Raw genomic sequence first — 23,839 nt, 5'->3', positions numbered from 1 at the left:
GCAAATTATGTTTTCAGAAACCTAAAGCTCACAAACTAACAAAGATTTGACACCTTTTTGTGTTTGCTAATCCCTATAATTGACAGATTTGTGCCAAGTAAAACAATTATCCACCTGTTTGTGAGAACAAGTAATAACCAACAGGCTTAAACACTGTTTTTTTAGGCAGAATGTTTCACACCTCATTACATAACTGAGGACTTAGCCTGGCGTTTAGTGTACAAAATTCCTGCTGATTCCAGTAGAATATGTTATTTGTAAACCCAAAAATAATTACCACGGCATATACATTACAGATTTAATTCATTCAGTATGCAATATTAAAGTCCAGAGTTCTGAGTTCTTCCCAGATCGTGTGGATTTGGAGTTGGGACTTCCCATTTTATTCCATACTAACAACAGTCCTCCAGGTCTGAAGACTGAAGACCAAGAAGGAAGGGCCTTTCAAAATAACAAGGTCATAAATGTTTTTTCTTAGGGAGTAATGAGATAATACTGAACTTTCTGTTATTATGAATGGAATTTCTAGGACATGGTAGTTCACAGCAAGCCAGTCCCTCTTTTGCAGATTTTTGAAAGATCTGTCAGCAGATTAAAGAGCTCCTAACTTTTAGGGATATGGTATATATAGGTTTCTATTCCCACACGTTACTTTTTAGTAATTTATAAAAAGTTATTAATTTTCTAGTGTTCTAGGTATTGCTCCTAAATTAGCATAGCACGAGGGACAAGGAGTCTTCTCAAAACAGCACCAATTCCATACCAAATTGCCAATTTTCCTTCCTTTTGACTTACTAGGTTTTTTTCAGATCCAAAATATGTAAGGTGAGTATCAGTTATCACTACAGTCACAAAAGATGCTGTTATGGTTCTGCTTGTAGGTATGGATTTATTTATTTCACAAATCACTAGATCTAACCTGAATAAAAGTAGAGAAAAGCTCAGTTACTGAAAAATCACACTGTTCCAGCCCAGCAAAAATTCATTAAAACAGAGAGGAACTATTGTACAGCAGCAATGTGTGAGGCAATACCTTGGTGGGGCGAGGCAGGGATGGAAGGAGAGTGGAATGACAAATAGCATCCTAGGTGGATGGAAAAGGTCACTGCAATAAAAGCAACCTTGGGAACTGGCAGCAAGTGCAACATTGCTGCAGACTGGAAGAAGACACAGAACTCCAAACAGAACAGAGCAAGAGACAAAATTTCATTCACGTGTGGATGTCACAGACTGAGCTGTGGAATCATTTGGGGAGCTGACCACACGGAGCAGGATTCCCTCCATGCTTTGATATCAAGTGATCTGAAAAAGTAAGCATTTACTCAGGGCAGTAATTAACATATATAAACAAAGTCCTCAGCTTTTCTGTGTAAGAATCTGGCAGAAAAATAAATTAGACATAATTGTAATGTAATAAAAAAGGCAATATTGTTTGGTTGATTAGCTTACATGAGAAAAAGCTATAACCCCTCATCTTTGGTTTTAGTACGTGATGATTTCAGACATCATGGGAATCACAAAGAACACAGGAACTGGCCATTTCAAGACTTGCACTTCAGTTCCTGACTTTTTAGATTGCACTGGCCATATCAGGGCAGACATGGTGCAAGCACAGAGCATCAGCACAGAGAGACCCAAAGAAACCTCATGCTCAGCTCTGAATACAGCCCCTCTCAACATGTGCTCAGTCTCCCAACATCAACCCTGAGGTTGTGCACCTCCATCCTGCTCCCTTCCCCAGGGCAGATGTGTAATCCTGCATCAGATAAAGGAGCTGTTTAGTGCAGGAACCACAGGCTTTTGTTAAATTCCTTCTGTAGCAGTGGTTGCACAAGGTTGCTGAAGTTGAGACTTATAAAGAGAAAATCCTGCTCTACAACAGCATTCAGCAGCAAAAGGCAGCAGAAGACGCAGTGATGCAGGCAAAGGAGTCCTCTTTACAGTATGGCTTAATACATTTGAGGAACTGGGTAGGGAGTAACAGGAAAGGATATTTTGCTTGAATGAGCCCTGTTTTCAGTGGAGAGTTTCATCAATAAAGCTGTATGTGCAAACCCTTTTTAAACTACCTGATCCCAGAGGGCAACAGGGCTGCAGCAGGTAAAGAGAAAGGGAAAAATATTCAGAGTGAAGTGACAGAGTCCAGATCTCTTTCTGTTTATGCTGAAGGGATGTAGAAGACATGCATGGGAGAACTGTCAGGCAGAGAGTCAGGCATGAATACGGGAAAAAAAAATAACAGTGAGAATAATTAATAACCACTGAGCAGTTTTTACAGTGATGTGGTGAGGTCTCCACCTCCTGCAGTTCTTAGAATAAGATTGAATATCTTCTAAAGGAAAAGAAGTTCTAATTTCTATTGATTTCATCTTGCTTTATATGAAGACAAACTCAGTTTCTAGAGATGTTAATGTGATAAATAGGTGACATATTTACAGGTTTGCCTGATAAAATGCTAATATTTATAAGCATATTAGAAACGGGTAAATAAAACTGTAAATCTATTAATGTAATTTTATAACTAGGAGTAATAATTAAGCACTAGATAACTGCACAATTTATCATTTAAATAAAGCTTATCAAAACCAGGAAATCCATAAGACAAGTTATTGACTCAGATGAAAAGTGTCTCCTTGCCTTCAAGCGTTTGTAACGGCACTTATTTGGATTTATAGGGAGAAAGAATGAAGTTAATAACTTTCTGTTATTACAAAACCAGCCAACCAAGCCACCCACAGAACCTTCTGTGCACAAATATTGCAAAAAGTTCTTTAAAAAAATTTTACCCTAAATTTTAGGTTCTCTACTTTGTAGCCCCTGAAGCGCAAACAGCTTGCATATGCTCGACTCTTCACTTTCAATCAGCTACCAAATTGTGTTGGTAACAGCTAAAAACATGAAATGTTTTCTAAATGTTGCCTTTCCATATAAACAGCAGCACTATCCACTATGGAACTTGTTAGGACTACGCCATTGCCAGTGAAAAGGAGATGCAGTTCAGAAGATTAAGAACTCTGGATCAAAAGACAAAATTATCACAAAGCCTGAAAAATTCTTCCCACACAGCAAGACTTGCAGTAGAGAGCATTAGCAAGAACAGTTTTCTACACACAGAGTTAAAACACACAAATGTCTGAACTCAGCATATGAAGGAAAAAGCAAAAACCACTGAGTTTTTCTGCTTATAATTGTAATATCCTCAGTGCCTTCCAGTTTTCAAGTGCGGTACCAAGTCTAGGCACCCATTTTCTTGGTGCAATGACACAGAGCAAAAGTATCTAGTCTTTAAGTTTCGAAAGCTTCAAAAGTTTTCAAAAGTTTCACTGTTATTGGTGATCTCTAAGCAGCTGCCAGGAGACAGAATAAATATTAGCAATGAGAAAAAACGAGGCCTGACTGGCCACAGTCACCAAGTTGTGTCCCAACCATCATGGTAGAGATCAGAAAACTGAGCAATGTACTGGAGAAAGAGAACCTTGGAAAGTTAGTGCTGCAGCTGCATTGCTGTGGGACTTTTATTGCTACAGAGGCTTCCAGTTTGACACATTTACAAGCCTTAAATTAAAATGATGTAAAAGCAGCTCAGAAAAACCTTTCCAGCTCTCAAAACCATGGTGAGCTTAAGAAAAAGACAAATACATAAACAACAGAATTAGAGTCTGTTTTCCATTCTATAGCTTCTTGTAGTGCATTATCATTTTTATTACCACAGAACCTTCTGTTTGAGATTTGTTTGCTACGATTATAAATTCATAAATTAATAAATATAATGTTTCTGCAATATCTTAATATCTGGAATCACGTCTTCTGGCTGAAATTCAGACATCTGCTGGCATCATCCACAGGGTACACAGATTAGCAGCAGCAATAATATCAGTAATAGTTGCAGCAACATGGAGCTGATACTTAAGAAAAAGTACACCCTTTGGTTTCAATGGGAAAACATAGTTCATGCTGTTCCCTCCATTTCCAATTCCAGTTCAAGCTCTAAAATTAGACTCAGTGCTCAAGAGATGCAACAGAATGAGAATGTGACTGGTCATTAAGGATTTAGAGAATTTAAGTGTTAGAAACAACTTTGGAAAGAAAAAAACCTCTTAAAAGACTTTGCTTCTACATAGTTGCACTGTTTAAACAACATGGGTAAGAGACACTATTGCTTAAAACCTCAAATCTTGGCCAGGCTTGACAGCATAAACACCAGAAACCAACAGGCTTTAGTGTCTGTATCTTTATTGGATTCTCATCTGCTGAAGAGAAGAGTAAGGAATATGGGGTGGTTTATGCTCTTGAGCTACATCAAGTGTTAAAGACAGAATCTCCAAATTAGTGTTGCTTTCTGCTCCTTCCAGGACAATGCCCAACAGCCATGGGGGCCAAGGTAGGAAAAAGGCCATAGCACTGAAATGCTCAATAATGGTAACAACAATTGACCCAGAAACAAGCATACATCATTTACTCTTAATTTAGAAATAGAAATTAAAATGCTCAATTTACAACCCTTTTTTGTATTGCTGTAAAATGGCATCAGAAGAAAGTTCCTTATGGCATTTCCTTGTGAGTATATTGAATAGGAAGTACTATTCCTAAACAGAATCTTATACACAGCTGCCTTTTTGAGGCATATATAGGAAAGTATTTGAAATAATTAAAAAAAAAACCAAAGAAACCTGGAACCTTAACTGACTTTTACTGTTGCTGATCTAAGCATAACTTAACAAATTCTACAATGAAATCTTCTGAAAGATGTTACAGAAAGATGCTGCTGAAATCTTAAACTTATGCAGCAGTTAGGACAAAAAAGTGACAGTGGAGAAGGCCAAAATTTTCTTTCTGATTGCTGTTCCTCTGTGCATCATCTCAGAAGTGATGCACAGAGACCAAACTAAACAAAACCAAAAGCAAACAAACACAACAACCAACAACAAGCACTGAAGTAAAACAACAGCCCTTCTCACAGCTCCACTTGTCACGCTGACAAGGAGAGGGAGATTTTAATTCCCTGTCTCCCTTGTTGCTACTCTTCCCCACTGTGATAAGATTGCCCTGAGCCTTTTCTTCTCCAGGCTGGACAGTCCCAGCTCTCAGCCTCTCATGATGCATCAGATGCTCCAATCCCTGGAGCACCTCAGAGGTCTTTCCTGGACATGCTCCAGGGAGCTCATGCCCCTCTTGTCCTGGGGAGCCCAAAACTGCACCCAGCACTCCAAAAGGGTCTCACAGAGCAGAGAAGGATCCCAGCCCATGACCAATGTCAGTGCTTGGCCCCAGAGCACATTGCTGGCCCCTGGTCAACGCCCTGCTCCCCAGGACCCCCCAGGGCAGAGCTGCTGGTCAGTCCCAGCAGGTCCTGGTAGGGGGGTTATTCCTCCCCAGGAATAACCTCTGCATTTCCCTGTGCTGAACTCCATGAGATTCCTGTCAGTGTTTTGTGCCTGGTTAATCACAGAACAGTTCCTCCAGCAACTGGCTATCACCCTGGGACAGCTGTGCACTCCAAGTGCCTTATCTACAGTTTAAACCTATGTCTTTCTGGCAAAAAGAGCAAAGTGCTACCCACTAATATATCCAAACTCTTTTATTTAGTCTTATGTAAACCAAAGTCGATCCTTCATGAGGATTAAAAAACCAAAAAGAACAACAAAAAAAGAGCTATATTTTTGTTGCTGCTACTTTATTTTCTGTCCTGTAAGCTGATAGATACAGAAACTGTGGTCTCCACTGAGCTGGGGGTGATACTTAATCACCTGAAGGAGATGTAATTATTTTTCTGTCGGATTCATTTATTTCTTAAAGATGAATATCTGCTGTATGGGTTTGCATTATAGACTAGAAACTGGAACTACTTCTTTATTTGATGCCAGACTGTAGAGGGCTATAAAACAAACACTTCCAAGTACTCTCAACAGAGGATCTCAAATAAGACCTCCAGTTACAGTGCACTAATGAAAGTCCTGGCTTCTTTCAGAAAAGAAGATTTTAACAAACTGGATTAAACTGCATGAAGGTGGTGGAAATTACACATTAACAATAATGAGACTCTACAGACAGGTTGTAACTGTTGAACATAGGATATCCTTCAAGATATTTATACTGAATATAATTAATATTGATATTTTACATAATATTACCACATAATAGGGTCATAAGCATAAGGAGTCATATTCTTTAGTTCAACTTTAACTCTCAGACAACATTAAAGAACAACAATTATCTCATTCAAGCCAACCTGCTTCTCTCTCCTTGCTGCCAACAATTGCTTGTGAAAAAAATCAAGCAAATTGTCTTTTAAGCAGTGTCCAAACTACTCTGTGGGCAAATACTGTTCCATTGAGCCAAATGCTTTGTATCATTGTCTCTGAGCCAAAAAGACACGTTAACACTGAAAAAGTGGTCACAGTCCCCCTTCCAGTTAAACTTCAACTTCTTGGGAATCATGGCAACATCTAAACCACAGTTTAGGGTGATTTTTTCCCAAAATCCAAATACTCCAAAAAACATTCTGCTTCTACTTTTACTTTCTCATTGTTAAGAACAATTGAAGCTGATGAATGTGCCCAATTATAGATCCACTGTATGAAAGATAGATATGAAAGATTGTGTTGAGAGTCCAAAGTTTGGTTTAGTAGCAATTAATCCTGTATAATAAAAGCAAAGGTGTAGACAACAAAAACCCCTTTTTTCTATATAAAGTTTAAAAACAACTTGTTACATTGTATTATGAGTGAAGGCATTAAAATGTCATTCCAACGTGCTGAGTCACCTTATGTTACCAGAAAGAACATATATACAACACAGACAGGAAGAAGAAACAAACCTATTCCTACTTTAGCTGTAAGAAACCATCCTAGAAAATGGTGTGACAGGAACTGACCTTCTTTTAAAAGGGAAAAAAAAAATCCACTATCTTTTCAAGGATAAAAGGTCTCATTTCCTTCTATAATATTTGTGTTTTTCAAATACTATCAGCAGGTGCACCAGATTTCAAAAACCTCTTGTCCTTCATCACATATAATTGTGCTGCATATTATATTAAGAAATACAAGCAATGTAAGTGATGGGAGTTCAATTAAAACCAGCATAATATCTTGTTGCATAGAAAATGATTCTGCAACTGAAATCAGGTTCTAATGAGAGAAAAAAAGGAATACATTTTCACATATTTTTAATTACACAGAACTTCCTCAAACATGATTTTTAATAATATATTCCATTAGGTTAACATCATATTTAAAGAAAGTGCATTTTCTGATTTCATTTTAAGTCTGATTTTGAGCAATTATTGTGTCATTGTTCTGCAGTAGAAAGGTTGAATTCATTTACTGTGTGGTTATGCTGGTTATGATTGATGCCACTTCTCCAAATGATAAACCAATCACCCGATGATGTAATGTCATTTTAAGAGTGCTATAATCACATTTCTCTCAAACTGGGAGCTCTGATGAGTTCTAACAAAGATTTATTGTAGATTAAAGGCCTTCCTAACATCAACAATAGATTGCTCATTTGATAGAAGATTTGATTAGGTAATTTTTTTTAGGCAAACGATTTTTCCATATATATTAAGAATGGTTATTGTGAAGGGCATAGGGCAGTACACGTGGATGAGCATCACCTCATAACCAAAAAGATTCATCTTAAACCTGTTGAGGAGCTAACCTGTAATTGTAGAGGTTGAGGCAAGTGTAAGTATACAATCAGACAAACAAGAGGACACTTCTACAAAGCAATTAGTACAAGACTTCAGCAAATATTTCATATTCAGCATGTACTTTAAAGACTCTCATAGAAATGTTTAAAGAAGAACCTAGAAAACGCTGGCAAATATTTATCAATGATTCAAAGATTATCTGGGATCTAAGCCTTAAATCTAAGTATCTATAAATCTTCTTTTTTAACCCAACCCCAAATCCAAACAAAATATTTACATTTATTTACTATCTGCCAGATGTCTGCATCTATGTTGCTAAGTTTCCATAGGAACTGATATAGATATTGAAAAAAAAAAATTAAAAAAGGAAAAAAACCCAAACCTACAACCAGAGCATGATATATCTTTCCCTACCGTGTAGATGGTAAAAGCTGCTCTGAAAATCTTTCAAGGATAATGATCAGACTCAAAAAATGGTAAGACTTATTGTAAATATCATTAGCTGTGGTATTTCCTTATAAACTCTGTAAAGGAAACATTGTGAGAGCTACAGAAAAAAAAACAAACAAAAAAACAAAAGCAAAAACAAACAAAAAAAACCCCAAACCAAACACTAGAAAATGCCTATTAGTTTCCAGAGGATGCATTAAGTCCAGAAGAGCTCATGCTATTGGACACACAGTGCTGATCAAATACTGATGCATGTGTCTATGGTCTGAAATTTAAAAAAAAAAACTAAAACAGACACCTGTTTCTTATACCCTGAAAATTAAAAGTCATTATATATTATACAACTGTTTATTAAAGAAGTAAATGGGCTATGTGAGGGAAAACTGCTAAAATATAGAATGAACAAATCAAAGCTTAGAGCATGCCAAAAAGGCTCCTTGGGTCAGCCCACAGAAACAATTGTCAAACACAAAGCTTTTAAGGATATAAAGAAACAGTGATTATTATTCAAAATGAAACAAAGAGCTCTTCCATCAAATTTTCAGGTGTTGTTTTACTGCAATTTCCCTCATTTGGCTTCCTAAGAAAAGCCCTGCTGGTTCCCTCAGTCCCAGAAGGGGTTGCAAATACCAAGTACCAACTGCTCAAGAATCCTCCAAGTCTCTTTTTTAGTTCATATTCCCTGACCTTGATTTGCTTCTACTTCTTTCATCCCTCTCCCATTTAGTTTTCCCATTCCCCTTAAAGCCCTCATAAAATGTTTGATCCACCACATCCTTTAGACAATGTTCCTTCTTTTGTTCTTTATTCCCTTCTTCAGCTGTTCCCAGCTCTGAGAGGAAGCAAACACACCCCGAATTCCTCACTGCAGACAGGTAATGGTCCATTACCAACCTGTGAACCAGAGCTGCTTTTTCCATGAATATCACATTACATTTCTCTGCCCTAATTTCCTCTGTCATTTTATTGCCTGTTACTTGGTCTCACAGGTGCTTTTGTGATTCCTCACAGGCTGATCTCATTCTTACCACCCTGCCATCCCTTTCTTACCCCACAGCTCACCATCTTCTCCAAGTATTTTTATGTCCCATGAAAATTCATTGGGGAGCTCCAACCTCTGCTTACTGCCTTTCAAATAACCACTTACCTCCCCTCTTACCCTTATGTTACTTTAGTTTCCTTAAAAATGTTTAGTGACAGATTTTTCTGAGACTCTTTTGAAAATACAAAGACCCTTCAATCACCCGGATCCCCCTTACTGGGATGACCCCTGCAAAGGACTCTTGAATGTTCTCAGGCATGAAACTGCACTGATTCAGAGATAAATCATACCCACTTCTCCACTCCCCACTTCCATAATTTTTACTGAGTTGCCCATCACAGATTTTGAGGTCTGCAGGTCCCCAGATCCCCCTGAACCTCTTAAAAACCCCTCAAAATGGGCATCATTTTTACCATTCTCATAATTCAAGCATTATTAAAAGAAGCACGCTCAATCTCTGAACCATTATTTCTTTGTGCAATTATATTTTAACATATCTCAACGGGGTTAAGGGATAATTCAGGATGGAAGGAACTCCCCGGAGGTCCCTAGTCCAGCCTCCTGCCAAGCAAGGGCAGCTCTGAGGTCAGAGCAAGCTCAGGATTTTAGCAAACCTGTTCTTGAAAACCTCCAAGGACAGAGACTGCACAGGCTCCCTGGGCCACCTGTTCTAATCCAATGCTTAGGGAAAAAGTTTTACCTTATATCCCCTCTGAATCTTATCTTTCCACTGCTCACTGTCTCATCCTCCCATCACACACCCCTGTTACAAGGCTGTGCTGGGAACACCCACAAAAGCCAACAGTTCCACACCACAAGTATCCCCAGCACTGTTCAGAGGTGTATTGTTACAGGAAAGAGACCCCTTAGGCAGATCAGAAACTGCATCTAAGATATAAACTTAGATATATGTTGTGCAGTTCCTGTCTATTTAACTGTTAAAAAAGAAAAAGAAATAGGAAATATAAGGTGCCATAATAGCCTTCCTTTGTTTTGCCTTTATTTCTAAAAAGGGATTGCATCTTCATTCCTCAATTTTTGGCCTTCAAAGTGAAAAGTCAGCACCTGCTAATAAAAATTAAAATTGAAAATAAAAATGAAAAGAAAAAAAAAAGTACAGAAAGAAAACTAAGGAAAACCCTAAGCACTACAGATTCCATGACTGATAGAGCTGCAAATGTTTTGAAACAGTGTCCTGAAAGACAAGAATTCATTTGCTGAAAAATAGCAGATCTTAGTTAAATGTGACATTGTAAGTACAGAACCAGACAGATTTGGAAACACGAACAGACATAGACTGGCAGAAGCAACATGCATTTTTAGATACAGAACCTCATCACCAAATGAGATATTAGATTAGTCCATGCAGAAAAAAGAACCATTGTGTGTACATCTCTCTCCCACAAGACATATCAAGGAGCATGAAACCGACTTTGAAAAATAAATCCCTCTGACGTCAGGAATTCAATATCATTTGTACACTGCTTATAAGATACCTAAAACTAAAAATCTCCTTACAGTAAAACGGAGGGAAACCATACATGATGTATTGTGTTTCCAGAAAAGTTTCCATGAAATAAACCAGTAAGATTTTGTTGCCCCATTTTCACAGATGCTTTCGATTTTGTGCTGATGCAAGAACACATTTGCAAATTTAAAGCAAAAAAAAAAAAAAAAAAGGCATAAAACTGGTACAAAACATGTCACAAACAAACTCCATATGTTTGCAATTTTCTTACCACTGCTGGAAGCCTGCTGTGGGCCTGAACACGCTCTCAGCAGATATGAGTTAGGAGAGAACTCCTCGTCAGGATTGGTGTCCATGATTTGATGGGACGTGTTGCTGTCTAGCAATGGCATCTGGCAGCTAACTGGTGGAGGATTATGAGAACTGGGCAGCTGAGCAGATGGGAGAAGGCTGGACGAGGATGTAGGTGGAATGGGACGACCTGGGAAAGAGGACAGAGGGATCAAAGATCAGCAATGAATGTAATGAAAAAAAACCCAACAGCCGAGTAATTGCACTGTAACTGCCCGTTGTTACATCCCAGCACTGCTGTGCAGAGCCCCTCAGTCTCTCCACTGGTACCAGCTTGTCCCTTTGTATCACATTCAAGGCACTGTAAGCAGATATGTTGTGAACTCATTCCAAAAATTCCCCCTGCAGCACTGGCTTGTAGCTCCTCAGGTGAACAGATGCTGGTTAATGCCACTGCCCACCCCAGAAGGGTCCTGTCCTGCTCCACGTGGCCACTGCCACACTTGGCCACCACACACTGAAAAACCCCCTCACTGCACTCTCACGTCCTGCAACATTCAAGTGCAGCAGCTACATATTTTACCAGAAAAAATTTCACAGAAATAGGGACTTTTTTGAGAAGGGGAACTGTAATTCCTGAAATTACATCACATCTGTAAATTTATTACAATAATGGTGGTGGGCTGATTTTATTTTTTTTTTTTTCAACTAGGAAAATTGCTCCAGCACAGGAATCTCTCAGAGGTATGTAACAAGAACCGCAGAAAGGCAAAGGTTCTTCCTGTGATGTTGTAGATCTTCCCAAAACCCACTGGCAGATGTGACAGGAGCAGCAGGACTGAAAGGCAATTATTCCACTTTAGAGATGGGCTAAGCTGGAATCTGGCTTGGCAACTCGAAGCTTTGCTGTTCTTTCACTCCTGTTGCTTTTCTGCCCCCTACAGAGGGGCAGAATTTCCTGCCCAGCTCACCAGCCAGGTTAATTCCAACCCTGCAGCCCAATCCTTGGTGGGTACAATATACCTCAGCCCACTGTAACAACATGGTTTTGGTCAACTAAACTAATGGCATCAGGTCAACAACAACAGAAATGTTCATATTTATGTATTCTTTGCTTTTGTGAACTTCCCATAACTTCACACCAATCCATTCCATCAAATGCACACAGATGAAGACTGGTTTGGGGTTTTTTTTTGCATTGCCTGTTAGAATATGACCAGTTATAGGGATGAGAGGAAGAAGAGAAACATGCATTCTGATCTCTGCAAGTTTATCTAGTGCGTTGAAAAAACAGGTAATGAATAATTTATACATAATAAAATACAACCTCTGTGATGCTACCAAAGTCTGTAAGGCAGAGATCTGCTACAAATGTTAAAACACAGCAAAACTACACAAAACTGTCTGTCTTTACTTCCATCATTCTTAAAGAAACAGCAGCAAACACACACTGGCTTTCTCACTAGTTATACCTTCATTTTTTGAATCAAGAACCCCTCACTTTATAGGAATTACACTAAGGTTTATGCAATTAGGTAAACTTCTACAGTCACACACAGAATTCAAAAGGAGGGGGGGAAACGAGAAGAGTGTGAAAAATTCCAGCCATCACATATAAATAATATTTGGGGTGCAGCAACCAACCAAAGGCACCTATGGATACTGAAACCCACTGACTTTGCACTGCATGCTGCCAGCAAATAGCACAAACTACCTTCTTCCCTTCAAAAGCTTTAATATAAAATAAATACCTGGTGATAGGCAAGTGACTATTATGATTATTTATTATTATATTTTTTAGCACTGGATACATGGATAAGACTGAATGACCAAGTTATGATATGACAGAAATGGATTTAAGCTACTCTAGAGTAACTCCCAGCTACCACCTCTTTTGCCAGAGAAAATTCAATGTGCACTGAATATTTTCATTGTGGGCTTGCATTTGCGAGGCAATAATTCTAATACTGATGGTAGGAATAACTATTGTTATTATTCATGATTATGCTATTCTTATGAAATATTACAGTGAATATCCTAAACATTCAAGGGAAGTGATTGAGAAAAAACAGCTTCTAATTATTTCCTTGCACTGTGTTGGCAAGAAGCAGAGAGGCTGAGGTTTGACACACCTCTGACAGGAATGTGACACTTGTGCCCACTGTGTGCATTTAATTTTCACATATTCTGGCTCTGCTTCAACACTGTGAAGCTGAAAGAAGCAGCTTTATAAATTCTAAATCTGCATTTACTGTATGTATCACAGGGAAATATGTTACTGTATTGTAAAACTGTTGGACATGTGAGGGTATAAGATGAAGGAAAAGATTTTCTCCTTCTGTGTAAACTGTGTGTAGTATTTTAGAACAATTTAGGTACATTTTTGCAGAGCGCACTGAGAAATGAAAAAAACCCTCAAGAATTCTTTTGTCAGGAAAGCTAATCACATAGTTAGCATTGTGAAAAAATACAGCCCAAGTCCCTGAAGAAAAGCTAAAATGCCTAATTACTACAGCTCTGTTTGTAGTTAGAGAAAACAGAAGGGATGAAGTTGTTAAAATGTTGCATTATTTTGGTGGGAAGTTGGTTCCTGAGGAAGATCTGTCCACAAGAACAAGTTAATTGAAAAACATAGATGTCTGTGAGCCACAGAACCTATTGCCAATCTGTCCTGTGGTTAGATTTCCTAATAAGCTGCCAAATTTGATTAAACCCTTTCTTGTGGTTGGGGCATTCCTGATCTTTCTGTCAAGTTGATTTTTGGCATCTACTGAACATTAGACTCCCACTACAGCCATTCCCTCTACTGTTGTGGGGCTCTAGTACAAAGTATCTTCTCTCTCCACCCTCAGCCCCTGAAACACTCAGAATATCTTACAATATTTACCCAATCCTTTGTAAAATTTGGTGGGAATTGAGTTGAAAAATTACTGAAGAGGAACAGAAAGACACTATTAAGCTTTGTTGCCTTAGGAAATGAATGTAAAGGGTGACTATCTGCAGTACCACAGCTGAGAGAATGGTTGTGAAACCACCTAAGAGAAGTGTGGGTTATCACTTAGGCTTTAAAGAGCATGCTACATGCAATTTATTTGTTACTATATACTCTTAAGTGAGAAATAATGAGAAAAATTCGTACTGTCTAATATAAATATCTTGGTGAAATAAGTTCAACCAACCATTTAAAAGAACAGACTAAGCTTTACAGGTTTTATAAACCTGAGCTTCTTGTCAGACCCATTCAGGTATCAACAGATCCCTCAGCAGTTGGATTGTGAAACCCCCCATCTCTTGAAATGGTTCTTAGTTTCCACCATTTCACAATGGGATTTGCAATACCCTCCAGTGTATGAGACATTCTGCAATGTCTGGTAACATCACTATTCTGTTACACTGCTGTTTTCAACATCTAAATCACAATGTCAAGAGAACTTCCTACAATTGGTGTCTAGTCTTCATATATTAATATGTTAAAGCTTCTATGAATAATTTTTTTATCTAGTTGTGCATTGACAGAAATCCTATGTAATGGATACTTCCAGTGACAGCAATAATATAATTGTGTAACATACTCAAAGAAAGATAGAACAGATACAAATGCTAGAAAGGGAAGTCAGACATAAAGCTGATGTAATACATTTTCAATAGGAAAATGTATTAGTTCTTCTTCCAATATCTGTTAATATGCATGTTCATATTGCATATATTCGTGCATGAAAAAGACTTGTAAGATACTGAATGCAGCATCTGTAAGGTATTTTTCAAAAAGAGCAAGCATCCAAGAAGGAAAAAAAAAAAAATTCTCCTCCTCCCCTCTTCCTCCTGTCATTTATCTCATTTAACTATTTAGAATGCTATTTGGTAACTTTGCTTCATTCAAATTTGGGCTAGCTTTGGACTTTTGTGCCACATGGCCTTATTTATCCTCTTACCACTTAAATTCCCTTTTCTTTTTAAATCAATTTCTCATTTCTTCATCAGCTCAGGAACCTTTATGAAACTGTTCCTCAGTTACTGCTACACTTGAGGTCCCTGAGGCTTAAAATCTGCTGTAGAACCTACATTTAGAAACCAGGCCACGCTCAGAGCTGGTAATGGTGCCACAGCTCTGCAACCATGTTCAGGAAGACATCCTCAAAAGCTGAGGATGCAGATCAGACAATGATGGGAGGAATTCCTTTAATCTCCTTGTTAAGACCAACTTCACAGCCAGGCAGAGGCTGAACAAGGCAGAGCTCATCCGTGTGAGCCTGTCGTGTGCAGTCATGGTACAAGGCAGCAATGGAGGAGACTGTTTCAAGCCTAGAAATTTGTAAGACAGCTAAGATTCTGTTCATCTTAATCACAGTAACACATTTGGAAAAGAGATACTTCAGTTGCTGTTGGCCTGAAAGACCAAAACCATCACCAGAAGGAAAAAAATAAAAAGGAAAAAAAGAATGCCTGCAATCACTCCTGGCATGAATATACATAAATAAGAGACATGATCAAAGAGGAGATGCAAGATGCTTATCAGTTACTGAAGGATATTTGAAATACACTTTCCATACTCCCTGTTCTTCCTGCTCCTGTAAAGGACTTATGGAGTTTTGTGGATAAATAAAGTCCACGTGTGTGTGAAACCCTGGCCTCTATAATACACCATGGAGCATGACAGGAAGCAGGGAACCTAAAAAACCCCTTGGAATTTAAGAATTTTGAGCAGTCACCATGTAAACATTCATTCCAAAATCTGTGTGTATATATTTATGTTCATTTTTACATATGTAATTATAATTACCCACACACATCTAGACAGATATAAATAATATCCAAAAAAGTACATTATTTTAACAGGTCTAATGGGTTAATCCAGACTCCTTAAATAGCTGTTTTGCCATTAATTTGGTTGGGCATCAGATGTGTGTTTCCATCCCACATTCTGAAGTTATCCATTTCAGCAACTCCTGTCACTAGAAAATAACTGAATCCCGGGGGTGGTAAATACAGATCTCAAAGCCTATTGCATCTGCAAAGGGTATCCTCAAACTTTTCCCATCAGGAGAATCTCTCTTCTAAGGTCAGACATGTGTAGCAAACATCTGTATAGACTGTTCAACCCCATGCATTTTCAGCATGTCACACTGAGAATTTCACAGACCTAAGTAGCTTGTCTTCGTTGGTAAATTATATTTATGACAGCATCTTCCCGTGTTTGCTTTTTATAAGCAAAATCAAGTTTCAACAGCTTTAAACAGCTGGTAATCTTCATAACCAAGGGATTATGATATAACTTTTTTGTACTTTCTCTCAGGCTACCTGCTAGTCATGCAGACAAATAAACATAAATGACCTGTAATAGTTACAGTCAGTCACATCTATTGCTATCAATAACTTCTCTTTGTTCTACAGATATGGTCATAAGGACTGAGATAAGAAAAAAATACACAAATCAATGGTCTCAGTGTTCAGTCCTTGAGACATTAGATTGCAGAAAGAAAGGAAACTTTAAGCTAACTTTTTAAAAAACTGTTTGGAGGATGCAGTAGCATTAAAATATTAATGCAGGAAGCTAAGGAAGTAAAGAGCAAACGCAGATGAGTTGTTTCTCCATAACTGATGGCATCAGAAACGCCGTGTAAAACACTTAATTGGCAATTAAGATTTTGACATTTACTGATTGAAGCTGCTGATGTTCATGTTACACCAATACAAAGTATAGGACCCCGTGTGAAGTAATCCCATAAAATTACGTTAGTGACTTAAATGATGGACAGGATCATTAACTGCAGTTGCTGTGTTGCTCATATTTACTAAAATTATACAGAGAAGGTTATCTAATAATGGCATTGGCTGAATATCAACGAGAGGTGATGAAAGAGAAGGATCAGATATCCTCCTCCTTTGCTCCTTTCCATCAAGAAACAGTGGCAAAGCTGGACAGAATCAGTACAAGGACCAGAGGCAGGACCCTGTAACAGCCTCACTGCTCTCCTCCTCCTCCAGCGCTCAACACGTTCTCACCATGTTTGCAAGTCAGCCTAAGTGAAGCACCTACATTGTCAGCACTTTAAAGAGTGAGAAATGCTGCTAAATGTGTCAGGAAACAACTAGATAATGTAAGATGCATGTTTTTGCAGTGCAAAGCACTATAAAGTAAGCAGGCAGCTGATGGAGGTGAAACTTTCCCGAGGTATAGCACATTCAGCAAACTCTCCTTTTCCTCCCCACAAGAATTGCTTTCTGCATGAGAAAAAAAAAAAAATCTCTCCTTCCAAAATTAATGCTAAGCATGGCTCACCAATGGCCTGGGCACTCTCAGGCAGAGTTATATTTTAATAAATTAAATATACATTGCTCCTACTGGCATAGGGAAGACAAATGTTTTGTATTTGGTGAAATGACTACATTTAATTGACAAGGGTGGGGCAACACATCTATTTCGGAGCCGAACTGGCATTTGTGCTTCCACGCAACAGAGGCTGGCAGGGCCTCAGCAGGCAAAGCTGGGCTCAGGGGAGAAAGTTATTCCCTCCAGAGTCAAGCAAGCTGTGCTGGCAGCTCCCAGGAGAGAGACAAGGCACAGCACCCACCATCACCCCAGCAGCAGGCAGCACTGCTCAGCCAGCCGTGCAGAGCACTCGGGTAACCCTTCACTCAGCAGGCTGCACCTCCAGCTGACAACACAAAAACCCCAAATGAAGTACTCGGGAAAAAGAGGGAAAGAAATCCAACAACCTGTGATCGTTGCTTTCTGTTGCCTAAACTCCCGCCGCGTTTTTTTTTCCTCTAAGGCAAACACGCTTCAAAACGGCAAAAGAGGAAGATATAAATCAGGATTTGGATGACAGGGAGTTATCACTGAGGAAAGGTACTTCCAGTGCTTCTGAAGCTCCTATCTCTGAAAGCAAACATGCACAAAACCAGCCAAGCTAAGAAAAAGGTTTTCACAGAGCCTATTTCACAAGAGTCAAAGGAGAAAATGAGGTCTTTCTAAAAGCATAGGGCTCATACTTCTGCCCAGACCTGTTTGTTGATGATTTTAGGTATTTCTCTGCCACAAAATGATAGTCAGGGCAACTAAGGATGAAGCTGATACCACGATATCATACCAGGGAAAGACAGAGGATGGCTCTGAAAAAATTAAGAGACTGTCAAAAAAAGAGATCTAGACATAGGAAGTCATCACCTGTGATTTACATAACAGTGAACCAGTTTTCTCAAAACTTGTTATGAAACATTTTAAAATGGTTTCTGTTACCAAAAAATCCTCCAACATGAAAATATATTCATATTTAATATGTTTCTGTTCCCTGTTCTCTGAAGTAAAACCATTTACTGCACACCCAGGAATACAGTTTGAGAACTGTAGGTAATAGAAAAGGGACAGATGAAGAACCACCAGCAAGTCCTGGTCTCTGTTTTTTTATTACAGATCCATTCTACAAGCTTGTTCAATCTTTGTTATCTTCCTTAACCCATTTGACCTCTGCATGTGGTTAATATTTTCTGAAGTACTGCACATGTGTAATCTTTGAATATGAAAATCACTGTACCAATGCAAGATATCATCATTACTAAAATCTATGCAGAAGAACGAGACTAACTTGGAAATCAATCACTTCTGACTTCCAGGGTTAAAGTTAGATTAATTTTTCTAAGCAATCCATCTACAAAAATGTATCAGTTTTATGAAATTTGGATATTAAAAATAAGGAGACAGTCATGACTTTAAAATTATCTAAACCAATTCAGTATGTAAAGGAATAATTTGCTGCTGTCAAAAGCTAATGTCATTTAATTCTTGTCTTGTTAAATCATCTGATGCCCCTTTCTTTTTTAGTTAAACAAAGATAAATAATAAAAGCAATTTACAGCTAGAAGATGTTAGGGTTTTGCAGCTGTTCAATGTCTTCTGGGCAGATTAGATTCTGTAATGAGAAGTTACAAGCCTCATTTTATAAAAGCTGTTGCTGTCTTGGGAAAAACACCAGTGAATAAGATTAGAAAACCCTTTTCCTTCATGAACCTATTACACTAGCAAGCTGATTACTTGGCATATGTTTGATACCTTCATAGCTGGAAAACATTAATTTGTTTCAATGATTTTTTCCCATCACTCATAAAGTCAAAACGCCTTCTCTAATATTACCCTACCTCTGATTCAGGCAGTAAAAACAGAGACAAACCCATGGGAGCAGAACTCACACCAACCAGCACTTCCCTAAAAAAAGGTTCAACTGAACTAACTATAACATTAAATTATAATTCATCAACTGCCTGCTCCTTGTGGGACAAAAATAACGTTCTAAGATTAGGAATGTATTGAGAAGCAACTTATTGGAAGACTCACAACCACATGTGAATGAATTTTCACCTTTATAGTAACTTAATAATATGTGCACAGCTTTTCAAAACTGGGAAGAAAGAAAATTCCCTATTTATCAATCTTATCAGCTAAGCATTCATGTCAGGGAATTCCACTAATGAAGGGGTGGTAATTAGGTCCTGGGTAGGTAATTATCAGCCCCCCCTATGAAATCTTCCTCCTCAGATAAATCTAGGAGTACTTGATTTGATCTTTACTCCAGGGACACCACTAGTTCAGACTCTGCCGTGCTCCTCTAACCAAACACCTTCTGTTTACCTTCACCTGATTTTACTGAAATTCTAAATACTTCTACACAGCCACTCCTGCCACCTCCACTGTGTATCCTCCTGAATGATGTTGGCTTTCTGTCTATTAGAGACATTTGTTTCCAGGAACATTGCAACACTTCGAGATTCAAGTGCCTGGAGCCACTAATAGGTGGGAAAAATAACACAATCTTGAACAAACAGGAGAAAACTCCTGTAATTATTTAACGAACTCTGTGAAAGTTGTACATAGTTAGTACTGACTGGTGGGAGTTGGATAATGATGAGGGGGTTTGTGTTAACTCTTTGCAGCCTCCTAAAAAAAGCAGCTCTAATTTCTGGGGAACAGATGTGAAATAAAAACAAGGCTTCGCATGATCCGTGTTATGTAAATGGGCAAATCATTTAAATAATATGCTTAAAATCTGCTCTCATCATGTGCCAGTGCCAAATTCTGGCTAATTCCGCTTCAGGCTATTGAAGACTACTTTTCTTAGTTCCACCTACAGCTTAAATATGGTGTTTCTATTTGCTTTCTAAATGTGTGGAGAACACTCTTCTGAATTATTGCTATTCCACTGCTGGGACACGCTCTAGAGGTGTTTTTATTTTAGTGCTGGGAGATACTGAGGTGCAGTCAGAAAAGCATCAGGATGATGGGAATTAATCTTCCATTACTCTTGATACTGATACTTACATTTACAAGCTATTATCTTGAGAATTAAATTTTTCTTGCTTCATCTGGTTTCTTCTCTCAGGATTCACTCTTCTGTTTCTTACACCATCCTTACTGACTTCACAGGAGTTTTGGGTGTAACAAGCAAACTAAATGTTTGACTTTTCAGTCCTTCCTGTCACTGGTGGAATTTTCCAAAAACACAAAAAGTGTGTCAGCATTTAACATCCCTGTGTCTTCCTGCACTCCAGGTAGTTAAACACCTCTTTCTTAAACATTTAATGGATGTTTTTAGACTGTTATGATACTTGACACTGAACATTTGTGTGACAAGAAGTTACCAGGCCCTGTCACACGTCCTCCTTCAAGAATGAACAACCATCCCACCACTGAACTGCAAACCACAGTGTAATCCACGTAACTCAATGCAAACTGAATTTTTGCCTTCGGCACAACCAGGATTTCACTCTGGAGTCCTGAAAAGCTTCTGCACAGAGAGAGGTTCCCCCAACAGAAGTCTTTTCCTGACTGGAATACCAGGCTGCTGTGTTCATTCAATGCAGGATGATCCACTGTGCTCAGGTCTAGGAACAGAGCTTGGACCTAAACTGCAGTTTAAAATCAAAGGAGGAGGTGAAACACCACCACTAATAAGAAGCTAGGCCTAATAAGGCCTTTAAAATCTCTTTGATGTCTTCTGGTAGAGCTCACTATTCCCTGAAGAAGACATGGAACACAGAAAGCACTCCAGCACAGGATTATGGACAACCTACCAAACCACTTCCAAATAAGCAGATAAAATATTGCTTTCACCTAGCATTGAACAAGGTTTGAAATATTTCCAGCTTTGTAAAGTTGATTTCTAGTTCAGAGTTTGGGAAGTAGGCTCAAATAAAAAAAACCCAGAATATAAACTCTGGAAGAAAGAAAAATATCATTTGCTGTTTGTGGGCCACACCTTAGATGAATACTGGAATCTGCTCACTTTGGTTACATGAGAACTGAAAAATGTTTATTCTTAAGTGAGACGGTTTATGTCAAATTTCACTTGATGTGAAAAGATTTAGCCAAAATAAAACCTTTGAGTGGCAGATTGCAACACAACAGCTATCGGACCATTCATTATTTTACCAGTGTTGTGTGTTGCCATAATTAATGGCACTCTGGGAGAGCAATACAGGAAATTAAAAAGATAAAATTTCCTTTTAATGAAAAGAAATTGCAGACATGAAAGACTACTATATGGAAAAGGGATCATCACTCTGCAGTACTAAAAAAATTGCAACCTGATTAAAAGGCATTGGAAGCACAAAACTAGCTATGTTAAAAAGGTAAGAAATCTTTTCATTATAACGTTGCCAGAATGAAGGAATAAAGACACATGCTCTTCATGTTGTTCTACAACAAATGGGCTCTGTTCCATGCCTTTCAGGAAAGCAAAAACCCCACTGAAAATCAAACAGGCTACAGAATAGCTTGAATGTACCATCCTGTATTGCAGCATGAACTGTATCTTTAAAATAATGACAGTTTCTCTCATCTTTTCAATCTTAAAGCACTTTATAACTACAGCTCAGAAATACATGGACAGAGAGAAATTAAAGCAACTGAAGCTGAAATATGCTACTTAGGAATCCAAAGTTTGTTTACACCATTAGAAGGCACTCAAATATATATCCCCATAAATGACAAGGTCCCAGCAGCAAATTAACAGGAACAATTTTCCCATCTCAGGAGCTGTCAAGATGGGCTCTGTTAGCCAATTTATCTTACTCTAGCACATCTCTGGTGCTTGTCAATCAATATGTGAAACATTTGGTGTTGATTGCCATTTTTCTATCCACTTCCTTTTGCCTCTCGTACCAGGCAATTTACTGCAAGTCAATCAAGGTTGAAGCAGACCTTGTTTAAATAAAACACTGTTGAGTTCTTTTCACACCAACAATTTCAAAAACAGAATGAGCTGCAGCTCTTCACATTTACATTTATACTACTTTTTCTGTTTTTCCCAAATGCCATGCTCAAGCTATAAGTCATAACTAAATTCAGCTGAAGGCTTATGGAGAAAGCAGTCAGGGAAGCTGAACTGTGTATGCTTTTGCTGTCAAAAATTTAGGCTATCAATGGAGACAGAGAACATTAAAAGTACTTAAGATATCTGGGATTGTTTCTTTTTCACCCTTGAAGTCTGGTATCCACACCACAAAAGCAACTTCTAACTCGTCTGAATTTCTGAACTCCGGTTTGTTATTTCAAACAATCGTTGACACTGCAATTTTAAGGCAAGAAGTGGCTCAACTACTGTATTTATAACTGCATTACACAAATAAATGTATGAAGAAAATCAATTGTCTCAGTGTAAAACTTGGTCCCATTTTAAACACACTGTCAGCTTCCCTCTCACATCCAGACAAAACAATTGCACAGAGATCTCAGGTCACATCATGTCTAATTTGGCACTACTTGGCATCACCTGTAAGCAGTGAGGCAGAGAAACAGGGAAGAACAACATCCTCTGCAATACATAATATTACTGATATACAACTGAAACAACCTACACTTATAGTATATAACACTGAAATGAATTTTTTAAAACTCAGACTTTGCTTCTGCATAGCAAGACTCTGTTTTACAAACAATATCTACAGAACTTTTCACTGGAGTCTGCCAGGCCCCTATTTAAGGATTGTCCTTTACTCTGCTGCAAGTAATAGGGAAAGAAATCTACATAATATTTGAGAATCAGGTGTATACTACATGTATAGATATTCTATGAACACATGCAAATATATAGATACATACACAAGTATATATTTGTATGCACATTAGGATATGTGGTGTCCTAACCCTACTAAGAGTTGATTTTAGAGTTATTTTCAGAAAACAATTCTCATTACTCACGAGAAGGAAGATATATGTTTTACTTGATGTTGATGTCACTAAACCAAAAAAACCAACAAACAAGCAAGCAAAGGGTATTAAAAAGCATGTCCTGCAAGGCAAAACCAGTTAGTGCAGTTCCCAATGTGATGTAAGGATCTCTTCAGCAACAACAGTCAGGAGCCCACAGTAAAAACTATCATAAAGGCAGCATAACAATTCCAGATTCCTAGTTTAGGCTTAACTAACAACAAAAGATAATGTGTGATTTTCTTTCCTAGTCTTCCAAAAGATGCCTCCTACACTAAAGCATGAAGAATCACACTTATGTAACATTTATCATTTTCAGTGATGGGAGAACATTGAATAATAAGAAATTTCCCATTCGTTCCACCTCACCTATATAAAACTTTCCTGAAGAAATAATAATTAAAAAAAAAAAAAAAGCCATTTTAATCCTCAGAAAGCTCTGGGTTTATTCAAATCTAAATTTTGCCACTGGCCAAGACATGCGTGGGATTTCTACAGTCCTCTCAGCTACATGGATGTTACTCAGAGCTTGCAGAACGGTCATGTCTGGAATTCAGGTTTACAGCTGGGCTCTCTCAATTTATTAGAAAAGTATTTCCTCCAAAGTAAAACCAAACACAACAAACAAAATCTGCTTAAGAGCTGTTTTTGCTCATAGCAAAGGCTCTCTTTTAATCAGCACGATTTTTCCCCAAGAGTTGTACCAATTTCCTGGTATGTGCTTTCTGATTATGA

The 23,839-nt window shown here is 38.2% G+C and overlaps 1 protein-coding gene across 15 annotated transcripts in view; it reads right to left on the bottom strand.

Moving 5' to 3' along the window:
• The window catches only part of TENM2 (teneurin transmembrane protein 2), a 1,087,321-nt gene that overhangs the window by 212,600 nt on the left and 850,882 nt on the right, over positions 1-23,839 (bottom strand). For all 15 annotated transcript variants that reach the window (XM_039385212.1, XM_039385215.1, XM_039385216.1 and 12 more), the window contains one exon: positions 10,883-11,092. In XM_039385212.1, the coding sequence (XP_039241146.1) occupies positions 10,883-11,092 (210 nt within the window). The remainder of the gene's footprint in view (positions 1-10,882; positions 11,093-23,839) is intronic.

The sequence above is a fragment of the Pipra filicauda genome, unplaced genomic scaffold (assembly GCF_003945595.2).
Source record: "Pipra filicauda isolate LSUMZ 115617 unplaced genomic scaffold, ASM394559v2 scaffold3_size10097308_pilon, whole genome shotgun sequence".
In the NCBI taxonomy this organism is placed as follows: Eukaryota; Metazoa; Chordata; class Aves; order Passeriformes; family Pipridae; genus Pipra; species Pipra filicauda.
This window is presented reverse-complemented; position numbering and strand designations above follow the sequence as displayed.